The sequence below is a fragment of the Mesoplodon bidens genome (assembly GCF_964165515.1).
Source record: "Mesoplodon bidens genome assembly, chromosome: 8".
Taxonomy (NCBI): Eukaryota; Metazoa; Chordata; class Mammalia; order Artiodactyla; family Ziphiidae; genus Mesoplodon; species Mesoplodon bidens.
Genome location: NC_138165.1, coordinates 68,748,765 through 68,765,259, shown reverse-complemented (window position 1 = coordinate 68,765,259; position 16,495 = coordinate 68,748,765). Strand labels below are relative to the sequence as shown.

At 36.4% G+C, this 16,495-nt stretch overlaps 1 protein-coding gene across 3 annotated transcripts in view; it reads right to left on the bottom strand.

The window, feature by feature from the left end:
- PMS1 (PMS1 homolog 1, mismatch repair system component) overlaps positions 1-16,495 on the bottom strand; it is a 97,933-nt gene that overhangs the window by 63,217 nt on the left and 18,221 nt on the right. For all 3 annotated transcript variants that reach the window (XR_014016463.1, XM_081242007.1, XM_081242006.1), the window contains one exon: positions 16,312-16,414. Coding sequence is in view for 2 of the 3 variants with exons in the window: in XM_081242007.1 (XP_081098133.1) it covers positions 16,312-16,414 (103 nt within the window). In the remaining variant the exon portion in view is untranslated. The remainder of the gene's footprint in view (positions 1-16,311; positions 16,415-16,495) is intronic.

Genomic DNA, 16,495 nt, shown 5'->3' with positions numbered 1-16,495 from the left:
AACTGGTGGCAGGACCACCACAGCCTGCACCCTGACCCATGCCAAGCACCCACAGCAGCCTCTCTTGCTCCAGCTCCCCTTGAGGGCAAGTGTGCCAGTGCTGGGAGGGGAGGGCACACACTTAGAGGGAAGAGAGCCAGCTCAGACCTGACCCTCAGATCTTCTATTCTAGCAACATGGGACCTGATCCCATCCCCATTAGGGTGGTATTGGCCACTGAACAGAGGAGAAGCCCCAGCTCACACGTGACTCTGGTTCTAGCCCATCTATCTCTAGCCCTACCGCCCAACAAAGGTGAAAGCTGCCACTACTCCATAGGGGAAGATGTAACTCGTGCTCATATAAAATCCAGCTCTCCCACCAAAGGCACCTGGCACACACAGACAGTATAGGGATGCTCCCAGACAAGGATGCCACTACAAGACCAAGATAGGTAACTGTTTCACCAAATTCCATAGAGACAGAAAAAGTTAAGCAAAATAAGAAGACAGAGGAATTTGTTTCAAATGAAAGAACAAGAGAAAACTCATGAAAAAAACAACTAATGACATAGGTAAATAATTTACTAGATAGAGTACAAAGCATTAGTAATAAGAATGCTAACTGAACTAGGGAAAAGAACAGATGAACAAAGTGAGAACTTTAACAAGGAACTAAAAAAATACAAAAAGGAACCAGTCAGAACTGAATACAATAACTGAAACAAAAAACATAGTGGAAAGAATTAGCAGTAGACTTGGTGATATAGGAAGAACGCATAAGTGATCTGGAAGATGAATAATGGAAATCACCCAATCAGGACAATGAAAAGAAAAACAAATTTAAAAAAATGAGAAGAGTTTAAGGGACCTCTGGGACAACATCAAGTATACTAACATTTGCTTTGTAGAGGTCCAAGGAGAAGAGAGAGAGAAAAGGGGTTGAAAATATATTTGATGAAATTATGGCTGAAACCTTCCCAAACCTGAAGAAGGAAAGAGATATCCAAATATAAGAAGCATAGAGGGTCCCAAACAAAATGAACCTAAACAGACCCACATCAAGACATATCATAATTAAAATAGAAAGATTAAAGATAAAGGGAGAATTCTAAAGGCAACAAAAAAACCCCACAAAGAGTCATATATAAGGGAGCCCTCATAAGGCTATCATTTGATTCTTCTGCAGAATCTTTGCAAGCCATCAGGGAGTGGCATGATATATTTAAAGTGCTGAAAGGAAAAATCCTACAACCTAGGATATACTACCCAGCAAGATTATCATTTAGAATTGAAGGAGAGATAAAGAATTTCTCAGACAAGCAAAAACTAAGAGTTCATCAATAATAAAATGACTTTAAAAGATATGTTAAAAGGTCTTCTCTAAGAAAAAGAAAAGGCCACAACAAGAAGTAATAATCTGTTGGAAAGTAAAATCCCACTATTAAAGACAAATATAGGGAACTCCCTGGCAGTCCAGTGGTTAGGACTCAAAGCTTTCACTGCCGAGGGCCCCGGTTCAACTCCTGGTCGGGCCTGGGTTCAACCCCTGGTCGGAGAACTCAGATCCTACAAGCCGCATGGCACGGCCAAAAAAAAAGCAAAAACCAATATATGGTAAAGGCTGACAATCAACCACTTAAATATGCATGCTACTACGAAGATTAAAAGACAAAAAAATGTAAAATTAACTATAACTACAACTACAATACAGTTAAGGGATAAAAATGAAGATGTAAAATATGACATCAAAAACACAAAATGTGGGAGAGGGAGGAAAAAAATGTAGATCTTTTATAATGTGTTTGAACTTAAATGACTACCAGTTTTAAACAAGTAGATACAGTTATAGGTCAACATATATGAACCCCACGGTAACCATAAATCAAAAACTACAATAGAGGGAGTACCCTGGTGGCTTAGTAGTTAGGATTCCAGGCTTTCACTGCCATGATCCAGGTTCAATCCCTGGCCGGGGAACAGATCCTGCAAGCAGCATGCGTGGCCAAAAAAAAAAAAAAAAAAAATACAATTCACAAAAACTAGAGAAAGGAAGACAAGCATACCACTAAAGAAAATCATCAAATCATAATGAAAGAACCTAAAAGAAGAAGACCAAGAAAATATACAGAAACAACCAGACGATAAGTAACAAAATTGCAATAAGTACATACCTATCAATAATTACTTTAAATGTCAATGAACTAAATGCTCCAAGCAAAAGACACTGGGTAGGGTCTTCCCTGGTAGTGCAGTGGTCAGAATCCACCTGCCAATGCAGGGGACACAGGTTCGAGCCCTGGTCCAGGAAGATCCCACATGCCGTGGAGCAACTAACCCCGTGTGCCACAACTACTGAGCCCGCGTGCTGCAACTACTGAAGCCCATGTGCCTAGAGCCCATGCTCTGCAACAGGAGAGGCCACCACAATGAGAAGTCCATGCACCGCAACAAACAGTAGTCCCCGCTCGCTGCAACTAGAGAAAGCCTGCGTGTAGCAATGAAGACCCAACACAGCCAAAAATAAATAAATAAATAAATTTATTAAAAAAAAAAAAAAAAGACATGGGGTAGCTGGGAATTCCCTGGTAGCCTGGTGGTTAGGATTCTGGGCTTTCACTGCTGAGGGCCCGGGTTTGATCCCTGGTAGGGGAACTAAGATTCTACAAGCTGTGGGGCATGGCCAAAAAAAAAAAAAAAGAGAGAGAAAAAAGCCATAGGGTGGCTGATTGGATTAAAAAACAAGACCTGACTATATGCTGCTTACAAGAGACTCACTTTAGAGCTAAAGACACACATAAACTGAAAGTGAGGGGATGGAAAAATATATTTCATGCAAATAATGACAAGAAAGCTGGGGCAAATAATACTCATATCAAACAAAAAACACTTTTAGACAAAATCTGTAACAAAAGACAAAGAAGAGAGTTATATAATCATAAAGGGATCAATACAAACTGAGAGTTTAACACTCATTAATATATATGTACCTAACAGAGGAACACCTAAATATATAAAGCAAATATTAACATATATAAGGGGAGAAATTGACAATGATATAATAATAGTAGGGGACTTTAACACCCCACTTACACCAATGGACAGATCATCCAGAAAAAAAAATCAATAAGGAAATAGTAGTTTTAAATAATACATTAGACCAGCTGGACTTAATAGATACCTACAGGACATTCCATCCAAAACAGCAGAATACACACTCTTTTCAAGTGCACACAGAATGTTCTCCATGCTAGAGATCACAGGCTAGACCACAAAACAATTCTCAAAAATTTAAGAGAACAGAAATTATATCAAGCATTTTTTCTGACCACAACAGTATGAAACTAGAAATCAATTACAGAAAGAAAAATGGGAAAAACACAAACATGTGGAGACTAAACCACATGCTACTAAAAAACTGATGGGTCAATGAAGAAACTAAAGAGGAAATTAGAAAATATCTTGAGGGCTTCCCTGGTGGCGCAGTGGTTGAGAGTCCGCCTGCCGATGCAGGGGACACGGGTTCGTGCCCCTATCCCGGAAGATCCCACATGCCGCGCAGCGGCTGGGCCCGCGAGCCATGGCCGCGGAGCCTGTGTGTCCGGAGCCTGTGCTCCGCAACGGGAGAGGCCACAGCAGTGAGAGGCCCGCGTACAGCAAAAAAAAAAAAGAAAATATCTTGAGACAAATGAAAAAAAAAACCACACCTTTCCAAAATCTATCACATGTAGCAAAAGCAGTTCTCAGACAAAAGTTTACAGCAATACAGGCTTACCTCAAGAAATAAGAAAAATCTCAAATAAACAACCTAAACTACTATCTAAAGGAATTAGGAAAAAAAGAACAAGCAAAGCCCAAATCAGCATAAGGAATGAAATAATAATGATCAGAGAGGAAATAAAGAGTCCAAGAAAACAATAAAAAAGATCAATGAAATCAAGAGCTGGTTTTTAAAAAATATAAACAAAATTGATAAGCTTTAACCAGGTTCATCAAGAAAAAGAGAATCCAAATAAACAAAACCAGAAAATGAAAGAAGAGAAATAACAACTAATATCACAGGGATACGAAAAAATCATAAGAAAATACTATAAACAGTGATATGCCCACAAATTGGACAACCTACAAGAAATGGATAAATTTCTAGAAACATAATGCTCCAAGACTGAAGCAGGAAAAAACAGACGGTCTGAACAAACTGATCACTAGTAATGAAACTGATTTTATAATAAAAAACTCCCAGCAAACAAAAGCCCAGGACCAGAGAAGCTCACATGGGAATTCTACCAAACATATAAAGCAGAAATAATACCTATCCTCTCAAACTATTCCAAAAAATTGAAGAGGAAGGAACACTTCCAAATTCAACCTATAAGGCCTCCATTAACCAGATACCAAAACCAAAGACACTACAAAACTAAAATTACAGGCCAATATCTCTGATGAGCATAGATGCAAAAATCCTCAACAAAAGATTAGCAAACCAAATTCAACAATATATAAAAAAGGATCATACACCATGATGAAGTGGGATTTATTCCAGGGATGCAAGGATGGTCCGACATCTGTAAATCAATCAATCTGATACACCACATTAACAAAAAGGATAAAAATCACATGATCATCTCAATAGACACAGAAAAAGCAACTGATAAAATTGAACATCCATTCATGATAAAAACTCTCATCACAGTTGGTATACAGGGAATGTATCTTAACATAATAAAGACCACTGATGACAAATGCAGTTAATATCATGCTCAACAGAACAACACAAGGATGCCCACTCTTGCCATTTCTATTCAACATAGTATTGGAAGTGCTAACCACAGCAATCAGACAAGAAAAAGAAGTAAAAAGAATCCAAATTGGAAAGGAAGAAGTAAAACTCACTTTTTGCAGATGACTTGATATTACACATTGAAAACCCTGAAGTCTCCCCCAAAATAACTACTAGTACTAATAAATGAATTTAGTAAAGTTGAAGGATACAAGATTAATACACAGAAACCTGATGGTAATAATGAAATAACTAATAACTAGTAATTAACTATCAGAGAAAGAAAAGAAGAAAACAATCTTATTTAAAATTGCATCAAAAATACCTAGGAATAAACTTAACCAAGGAGGTGAAAGATCTATATTCTGAAAACTATAAAACACTGATGAAGGAAATTAAAGATGATACAAAGATATGGAAAGATATCCTGTGTTCACGGATGGAAGAATTAATATTGTTAAAATGTACATCCTACCCAAAGCAATCTACACATTTAATGCAATCCCCATCAAAATACCCCTTGACATTTTCACAGAATTACAACAAATAATTCTAAAATTTATACGGAACCACTAAAGATCCTGAAGAGCAAAAGCAATCTTGAGAAAAAAGAACAAAGCTGGAGGTATCAGACTCTGACTTCAGACTACACTACAAAGCTTCAGTAATCAAAATAGTATGGTACTGGCACAAAAATAGACACATAGATCAGTGAAACAGAATAGAGAGCCCAGAAATAAACTCAGGCACTTATGGTCAATTAATGACAAAGAAGGCAAGAATATACAATGGAGAAAAATTGTTCTCTTCAGTAAGTGGTACTGGGAAAACTGTACAGCTACATGTAAAATGAAATTAGAACATTTTCTCACACCACTTACAAAAATAACCTCAAAATGGATTAAAGATCTAAATATAAGACTAGAACATCTAGAAGAAATCACAGGCATAACATTCAGACATAAATCATAGCAATATTTTTTTGAACGTGTCTCCTAAGGAAAAGGAAACAAAAGCAAAAATAAACAAATGGGGCCTAAATAAACTTAAAAGCTTTTGCATGGCAAAGGAAAACAATTAACAAAACAAAAAGACAACCTACTGAATGGGAGAAAATATCTGCAAATAATATGACCAATAAGGAGTTAACATAAAAAATACATAAACAACTCAAACAACTCAATATCAAAAAACAGCACACCTGATTAAAAAGTGGGCAGAAGACCTGAATAGACATTTTTCCAAAGAAGATATACAGATGGCTAGCAAGCATGTGAAAAGATGCTCAACAGTGCTTGATCATTAGAGAAATGCAAATCAAACCACAATGAGTTATCAACTCACACATGTCAGAATGGCTATCATATGACTACAAATAAACTGGCAAGGATGTGGGGAAAAGCAAACTGTAACACACTGTTGGTAGAAATGTAAATTGGTGCAGCCACTATGGAAAACAGTATAGAGGTTCCTCAAAAAACTAAAAATAGAACCACCATATGATCCCACAACTCCACTCCTGGGTATGTATGTGAAGAAAACAGAAACACTAATTCTTAAAGATACATGCACCCCAACGTTCACAGCAGCATTATTTACAATGGCCAAGATATGGAAACAACCTAAGTGTCCAACCACAGATGAATGGATGAAAAAGACGTGGTGTATATATAGAATGGAATGCTACTCAGCCATGAAAAAAAGAATGAAATTTTACCATTTGCAACAACATGTATGGACCTAGAGGGTACTATGCTTAGTGAAATAAATCAGACAGAGAAAGACAAATACTGTATGATTTCACTTATATGTTGAATCTAAAAAAAACAACAAATGAATGAAAATAATAAAACAGATTCACAGATGTAGAGAACAAAATATTGGTTACTAGTGGGGTGAGGGAAGGGGGAGGGGCAAGATAGGAATAGAGGACTAAGAGGTACAAACTGCTTTGTATAAAAGAAACTACAAGAATATATTGTACAGCACAGGGAATATAACCAGTATATTATAATAACTTTAAATGGAGCATAATCTATAAAAATATTGGATCACTACATTGTACACCTGAAACTAATATTGTAAATCAACTATATTTCAAAAAAAAAAGAAAAAGGAAAAATGTTGAATAAAGGTATAAAAATTATACTGCTTAAATATCAGGTTAATAATTAGCTTTTGTTGGGGGAAAAAACATGAAATTAGTACTGGATGCTTTCTCAAGGCCATATACCGTAAGTCTGTGTTTTTTCAAACACTGAGCAACTTTTAAAACTACCAGTCACCAGCTAATCCCGACTTATTAAATCAGTCTCCTCACATGATTCTAATGAATGTACAGCAGGGTTGAGATACAAAGCACTGAAAAGTCAAAAAACCAATTTAGTGCACGGTTTCTTAAACATTTACTGGGGTGGGGGCTGTCTGGTGCATTTCAAGATGTGTAGCTGCATCCCTGGGCCTCTACCTACTAGATGCAATCGGCACCCAATCCAGTTGTGACAATCAAAAATGTCTCCAGAAAATGTCAAATGTCTCCTGGAGGGGGTGGGGGGGTAGGAAACTGCCCTTGGTTGAGAATCACTGATTCAGTATACAGCAACTACCATTAAAAACAAACAAACAAGAAAAACTAAAATACAAATAGACTAAATGAAAACAAAAATAGAATGCATTACACGTAGTAAGTGTATATATTGCACTAAGAATTTTTGTTTTGATTAGATTTGTATAAACTGGGTTGCTATGTAAAATGTATTTCTTATTGTGAATTGGAATCAAAAAACCTGAAAGTTGCTGCAAAGGTCAACCTTTGACCTACTGCTCATAAGAAATGGCAAAAACACAAAGAAATGACAATCAAGAGGGAAACATAAGACATAGAAGCCTAGCATAAAATCAGGAGTTTCAGGAAGAGAAAAAGAAACAAATGTAGATGTAATTAAATAAATAATAGAAGAAAATCTTCTTGAGTTAAAGGCTTGAGTGCAGGTTTCAAGAGCTTAGAGCATTACAAGTAGGAATTTAAAAAAAAAAGACACCACATTCCACTGGAAGTCCTAAATTTTAAGGAGAATGGAAAGCTTTTTCAAACCTTCAGAAAGCATAAGTTCCTTATAAGGAAAGACTAGCATCAAATTTGTTATCTATCTATAACAGTAGAAGACAACCTCAAACTACTTAGGTGTAATTAAGAAACTTACATCAAGATATGATATGTATATGGGCAAAATGTAGACAGTTTGGGACCTGCAAGGATTTGAAAGTATATCAACCAAAGCATATGTGATGAAAACAGTGGAGGATGAGCACTAACCAAGTGACAATTATATCAAAACAAGAGATTTCACAATAAGAGAAGAAAATAAACTTGGTGAGCAAAGAATCTTAAGACCTGAATGTAAACAGAAGATGGCAATGTGGCTGGCATTTACAATATAACTGTTAAATAAAGATTTTTAAAATGTAAGAGATATGTTGGGGAAATCCTACCAATAGCTTGGAACTCAATGTTTTAAACGATTCTTAGTAACATTGGGTAATAACTGGAGAAAAGAGTTAGGAATAAAGAGGGATAAAGCTTACAGGGTCCTATATAACCTTCACTATGGCTATCTCCTTTCCTCTCAATGTCCTTCCTTCTGTTATTCCAGCACATCAGACTTCTTTCCACCTGAGGGCTTTTGCACATGTTCTATCCCCTACCCTTGGCATAGCTAACTCCTTTATCAACCTTCAGTCTCAATCTAAGTAACACCTCTTTAAAGAATCCATTCCTGAATGCCCTATCAAAGGCTGTTGCTCCCAAAGTTAAATCATGTTTTGTTTCTTTCTAGAAATGATCAATATTTGAAAAAACTTGTGTCTGCCTCTTCTTTTAGAATACAAGAAGGATGAGAGCAAGTAACTGTCTACCATGTTTGCCATTAAATCCCCAGCACTTCAAACAATGACTAATAAGCTGTGGGCATTTAACTAAAAATTTTTGAACAAATGAATGAATGCACTGAAGAAAGAAAATAAAATAAATAAGGTAGTAAGTAGAAACTTTGTTTAAATTGTTTCTGTAGTTAAAGAGGTACACATTGTGTTTTTATAATTTTTGAAAGGGAATTTACTATAAAAGAAACAAACAAAGAAAACAAGGTTAGGGAAAAAAAGATCTTTGTGGAATAGGACCAAAGGAAAAGCTGTACTTCTACTTTGCTCACACCTGATGTTTTTCTGCTTTTTTTCTCTCGATTAGGTGCTTCATTAGCATATCACAGTCAGCCTTCCATATCAGTGGGTTCTGCATCAGCAGATTCAACCAACCACAGATCCAAAATGGTTGGGAAAAAAAATTCCAAAAAGTTCCAAAAAGCAAAACTTGAATTTGCTGCATGCAATGGCAACTATTTACATAGCATTTATAATGTATTAGGTATTAGAAGTAATTTAGAGATGATTTAAAATATATGGAAGGATGCATGTAGGCTATATGCAACTACTACACCATTTTATATAAAGGACCTGAACATCTGAGAATTTTGGTATTCGCAGGGGGCCCAGGAACCAATCAGATACTGAGGGAAGACTGTACTAACAATTTAAAGTATTTTTTTTTTTTGGCCTCCCTCCATTTTTATGTAGGGTATTTTCTTGGCCTAAATGTACATGTCACTTACAAAGAACAAAAGTCCTAGGAACACCACAGTATTCCTCACTAGTAACACCGTGGTGCTGGTATTCTCTGCCTTAGGGAAGTAAAAAAGCTACTGCTAAGTTCTGAGGTAAACTTGACAGATCAAGGAATGCACACAGAACAAGTATGCACTCTGCCTCCATTGCTAAACAGAGGTCACACTCACAAAAGAATTCACATCACACCCTATTCTGAAACCTCTCATGCCTTCTGCTCATCTCACGCTACGTTCTCCCTAGATATTGCCTCCACTCCCAACAGCTTCAACTGCCATTCATATGCCAATGATTCTTTTCATCAAAACATAAGAAACACTATGTTATGAAACTCTAAAAAAGATAAAACATGCCAATTAAAGTATGCTGCAATGCCTTAACAATAGTCCCATGCAACACAGAACTAGTCACACCAGACTTTCACGCTTTGAAGTTACTTTTAACTAGCTCCATGGATAAGGCAATTTCCTCTGGTGTCTTCAATTTCAATACTTGGCATGTGACAGCAATCTTTTTGCATTTAACACAGCTTTTTTCACTTGTGGCTATTTTCCCTTTTTAGGTCTCATAAAGCATTTGTTGCTTCAGAAAGAAAATACAAAATTGTTGTTTATTCCTGAAATCAACACACAAATTACGAACAATGCACAAAACTTGTCCAAAAAGGATTTGAGGAAGCCATTTATTATAAGCCAAAACCTGTTTTCAGAGATGTCAAAACATGCATCTTATAATTAAGATATACATCTGAGACCTGTAACACTCAAGTTATATACAGATGCTTATTCAAAATTATTACCTGGATATCCCAAAGATACCTCAAATCACCACACGCAGACCTGAACTCATAATCTTTCTTCTTGAGTCTGATACTACATCTATCCTTCCTTTCTCACATAACACTAACATCCAACAGTTTCTAAAAACGGGTACTCTAGATTTCCTCTACCTCTTACTATCAATATTGCTTAAGTCACCTAGCCCTATCCATTCTATCCCCAAAATATCTCTGAAATTTATGTCAAGTCCCTTCCTCTCCTCAAACCTTAGTTCAGGATAACATCTCTTACAGTAAGACATAAATTATGGTAGGAGTTATAATGTCTTACTGGTTAATTTTGTAAATAGCATGATATTCATCCTCTACCTAAAAAGTTTCAGGGGCTCAACACTGGTTGCAAGAAAGGGTACAAACTCCTTACCATGATAAAACAGGCCCGTCATAACCTAATATCCAAGCTACCATTTTCTTACCTAATCTCCTGCATCTACTACCTCCAAACATTCTCACAGAACTTTGCTATGTCATTCTTAGTATACCAGTTTATCTACTTTATTGGTTTTTAGCTATACTTTTCTGTATTATATTTAGTGGTACATTTTTTAGTTTTAGAATTTTCATTAGGTTCTTTTTTAGAATTCCATTTCTCTGCTGATATTCTCCACCTTCTTACCAATTGACCATCTTTTCCTCTAAATTCTTTTAACAGTAGTTTTAAAAGTTCTTGTCCCTAATTCAAACATCTGCAAGTTTGCTTATATCAACTAATTTTTCTCTTGACTATGAACCCCACTTTCCTTTCTTCATGTCTCTCAATACTTTTATTTTCATCAGACATAATATATAAAAGAACAATAGATATTGAAATAGATATTTCCCCCCAGTGAAGGTACTTCATTTTCTCATCAAACAGCTAGAGTGAAGAATAGATCTCTTCAATATATAATTAGAGGAGTTCATCTGGGTTGGAGCTGAGTTGCCCCTTTATTTAGTTCCCGTTCACTTCTGGTTTCAAATGTCTTGAGGATGGAATCAGGTCTCTCTCTGCCTCTAGCAAGGCTCTGGGATCTAGTACTGTAAGACTTTAAGATATTTCTCTCTCTAGCTCAGTCCCAACTTTCTTCACCACTGCTTACTCAGCAAAAGTCCTGATGAGATTTGGCTTCTTGGGTGAACTACCTCTGTGTTTGAGGATCCTATCCTCCAATCTGTCATGTCAGCTCACATGTGGCTAATAAAGTTCAGCTGGTTTCTCCTAGGGCCATAAAAGATCCCTTGTCTATAGTAGGCTTGTTCCTTTGCATGCCTATGCCTCCAGGCTCAGTTAATGCTCTCAGGGATACAAGTAGCCACCAATCTCTTTGTGCCTAGGTGCACCTAGGAAGGGTCACCTTCCTCTTGAACTTGGTTCATTTAATTTCTTTGTGACACAGTTCTCCAATGAGTTTTTAAAAATACAAGTTTTTAAATTATGTGTTCTTCCCCCTCATTGTTACACAGAGAGCAATGGTCTCCCGAAATCTTCTAGAGCCATCATTCTTCTCTTATTGAAAGGTTATGCTCCCACCCCTCCTTACTACCATCTTCAAACTCAAATGTTATCTTTTCTGAAAAATTCGCTCACCTTCCTCTAGGCAGCTGGTGGCTTCTTCTTACTGTCATTGCCTGTTTACTCATCTGTGTTCTCCACTCGTCTGTGAATTCCTTTCACTCACCTGTGTTCTCCACTAGCCTGTGCAAATATAATGACATATACTGTAGCTGTGGACAGATGGCGGGAAGGAAGGTAGGCAGAAATCAGTAGGGCAAAATATGTGTTTATGAAAGGAAAAGATGTTGGCTTTTAAATATATGTCTGCATCCAAGACCACACTGTACCTAATCCATATACTAATTGATAAATTAGTGCTTCAAGAGCTAAAACTATTTTCTCCGACCAAACTGAGAATTACCAGTAAGCCAAGAATTATATATATGTTCAAATAAAACTTAATGATGGAAAACTTTGCTGATTCCAAATGAAATGTATATCCTTAAAAGAAGTACCTAGTAATACTGGCCAATAGGGAGGAGGCCCTAGTATACTATCATATTTTACAAGAGAACTGCTCAGCTCTCTAACTTTAGCACATTCTATAAACACCAGAATTAAACTGCAGTCTGTAATATGCTCCCTGTTATATTTTTACATGACCCTATGTTATGCCATTTATAAAGGCAGCTATTTATATTCCTAATGTAAAGAGGTATGATTGCTTAACTATATCAGAGTTTTCTTAAACTATTTAATGAATAAAGTTCCATTCTCAACATGAAAAAAAAATCCTTCAACACCTGCACAATCACACATAGAAGGGATTTACAAAAACCATGATGCATTACTCTAATAACAGAGTAGGGAAAGGATATACCCTGATCACAGTACTTTAAATATACTACTTTTGATATCTGAGAAATTCCTAAGACAGAAGTACTAGGAGGTGTTAAAAGAATTTGTCCAGGAGGGTAAATCAATTTAGAAAGCTTAATGCTGATTATCTAGGGTAAAGAGAATAGAAGTGATGACAGAAAAAAGATATGGCCAAAACAAATAATTTAGTCAGAGTTCTTGGTAAAAGAATTTAAAAGCTAGAAGTTTATTTTTACATTTCTTGTTAATTTTAAAAATGTCTTAGAACTGAACAGAAGGGTAATTTAAAATGACATTCTATTAAACACATAAATCATTTTAAATGATTAAATTAATCCATAAAACAAATACCTACATCTGGAAAAACCAGAACTGGAATCTCTAGTAAAACTATTCTTAAACATTTTAAAACATGTTTTAAAGGGGTAATGAATTTTCCAATGCCTAAGAAAGATTTTGTCCTAAGTTGTCCCTGCACCTACAGTTAGGCTATCTACAGGTGTCATCATCCTATCAGATGATATGAGGAGTAACTGCTAAGCAAGCATATTCACAACACAGCAGAAATTAATCTACAAGAACCCTAAATGCACAGGTATTAATTAGGATGGTTGTACTGTAGTTTTATCTTACATAGAAAACATTTAAATGACAGGTGGTGAAATGTGAGTCTGTGATTCAATCACTCAAAAACTATCAGCACTAAGGCAATACAAATGTAAAAGACTTTTGAAAGTGCTTGTGGATTTTTATATGTCTATATAGAGCAATAAGAAACTAAGAGTTTGACTTTTTGTTATTTTCCTAGGCAACCAGCTGTAATTGGGGAAAAAAAGTGAGTTATGAAAGGCGGTGACTGGTTTCGCAAATGTTGACCTTCTGAGTGGGTAGTTTCTTAAGATAAAAGGAATATGCTAAAGAAAATAAGGTTCATTTACTGACTGTAGAAATTTCTTAATATGCTTATGTGGTCTCACTAAAGTAGAGAAGACTCACATCAGCAAGAAAAAAAAAATCAATAAGCGAATGGGCAAAGATCAGAAGGATTCCATATTTAAGGATTGTTATTTCATAGTTCCCATGGAGATGAATACAGAAAAGCATGAGAAGTATGAGTGATGCAGAGCCACTGGCCCTCCAGATTAGACTGGCTACTACCAAGATAAAAATAAATACAATTAAGTTTTATAAGGTGACTAAATTACTTCAAAGTACTCCATAGGCTAGCCACTCAAATATCTCCTAATGGTTTCTTAATCTCAACTCCCAAGAACTGGGGTCAGAGCATTTCTGAATAGGGACAATATTAAAAAATACCTTCTCCTTGTCTTTATCTTCAGTACATAAAAAAGAAAAAGAATCACAATCTATTACTTTTAATTAAAACATGTACAACATAATACATCAAATTAAATCACTATTAGACTTGAGCTCATTTTTTTTTTTTTTTTTTTTTTTGTGGTATGCGGGCCTCTCACTGTTGTGGCCTCTCCCGCTGCGGAGCACAGGCTCCAGACGTGCAGGCTCAGCGGTCATAGCTCACGGGCCCAGCCGCTCCACGGCATGTGGGATCTTCCCGGACTGCGGCACAAACCCGTGTCCCCTGCATCGGCAGACGGACTCTCAACCACTGCGCCACCAGGGAAGCCCCTTGAGCTCGTTTTTATTAACTGAATAAATGAGAAAAAACTGTGTTTTCTTAAGAGTTCCTATTAATTTTTTTTTTTTCCGGTATGCGGGCCTCTCACTGTTGTGGCCTCTCCCGCTGCGGAGCACAGGCTCCGGACGCGCAGGCTCAGCGGCCATGGCTCACGGGCCTAGCTGCTCCGCGGCACGTGGGATCTTCCCGGATCAGGGCACGAACCCGTGTCCCCTGCATCGGCAGGCGGACTCTCAACCACTGCGCCACTAAGGAAGCCCTATTAACTCTTTATGTAGATGCAAAAAATAATTCTTAATGGGCAAAAGTAATCAGTAACTAATTTGAGGATTTATAAACTAAGAGAAAGGATGAGAAAATCTGGTATCAGTATTAAGATACAAGAAAATAAATTTCAATGAAGACAGAGAAGTCATTTGAAAAAAAAATAAATCCAATAATTTAACATGAAAACTGGAAGAAACCACAGAAAAAAATACAGGCTTTGACAGGGAGATCAGCTCAGTGATTTGTGACCACCTAGAGGGGTGGGATAGGGAGGGTGGGAGGGAGACGCAAGAGGGAGGGGATATGGGGATATAAGTATATGTATAGCTGATTCACTTTGTTATACAGTAGAAACTAACACAACAGTGTAAAGCAATTATACTCCAATAAAGATGTTTAAAAAAATATATATATATAGTGCTTTCATAAATTACAATGAGGAACCCAAAAATTTAAAATGAACTTACAACAAAATTGGAAGGACAAATAACAAAAACAAACCCCAAACAACAACAGAAGTCCCTTTTCAGATCTAATAACTCTTTTGCACATGACTCTAAACAGGGCATATCTTTAATATTCTCTCAAATTTATACATCCCGTTACCAGAACTTAGTAGCATGAAAAAGATTAAAGGAAATATGTGAAACTCAAGCCTGAAGAGATTTTTTTCTTTATAAGTAAATAAGTAGAGGAACTTAAAAATATGTCAATTAAAATGTACTAAAATTACATAAGTGTATAAAACACTAGAGAACTAAATTACAGGACCTCCCTGGCAGTCCCATGGTTAAGACTCTGCGCTTCCAATGCAGGGGGCATAGGTTCAATCCATGGTTGGGGAACTAAGATCCCACAGGCCGTGTGGCGTGCGTGGCCAAAAAAATTAACAAATAAATAAAAATTTTTAAAAAGTTTAAAAAAATGTAAAAAAAGAACTAAATTACAAATAGAATATTATATTTATATACGGTGTAATTTATAATATATTTATTTGCTTCAAATAATATAGAAAGGAAGGAAGTGGCTGAGAGTATTCGATGAAACATTAGCAATGAGTTGATAACTACTGAAACTGAGTGATGGGTACTCCATTCCAGGGGTCCTCAACTCCCAGGCTGTGGACCGCTACCAGTCCACGGCCTATGAGGAACCAGGCCGCACAGCAGGAAGTGAGTGGCGGGCGAGCGAGTGAAGTGTCATCTGCCGCTCCCCATCGCTCACGTTCACCCCCAGCCCCACCCCCATCTGTAAAAAAACTGTCTTCCACAAAACCCTGGTGCCAAAAACGTTGGGGACCACTGCTCTATTCTATCTACTTGTACATATGTTTGAAGTTTTCCATAAACAGGTATATTTTAAATTAATTATTTAATCATAATATCTTGATAGGATGGTTTATTAACATGATTACTAAATCAATAATGTTTTAGGCATTTAAAGAAACTATTATCCTTCATATAAAAAGAAGACACTAGTGATCCAGCAACAGTAAAACAACTGCTCTTACGAGTTTTACAGAATAACTAATCCATATTGTTGCTCAAAGTCTTTCACACAGTTCCTCTTGAGGACAACTCTAAGTATTTAAAAGATTAGCAGGTAAAGTAAGGCTGAACGTTCACTTGGAAGTTAACCAGGCTTTATCAGAAACAAACCCAAAGCAATACATTTGAATTTAAGGAGTAAACAATTTTTTTAAAACAAACAATTAAAACAGAAAAGGCAAAGAATGCTACAAAGCTTCTCTCTTACCTTGACCAAGATGTGATGGTTTTTGAGAAATTATGTGGCCACTGCCATCTAAAACATACTGGGTGCTAAAATTATCAGCAGCTGTCCTTGTTGTAATTAAAACCTGGAATAAGAAAAACTCGAATAAAATTATGATTTTAGTTATTGCAGTGGGCTTATTATAAAATTAGACTTAAAATAATAA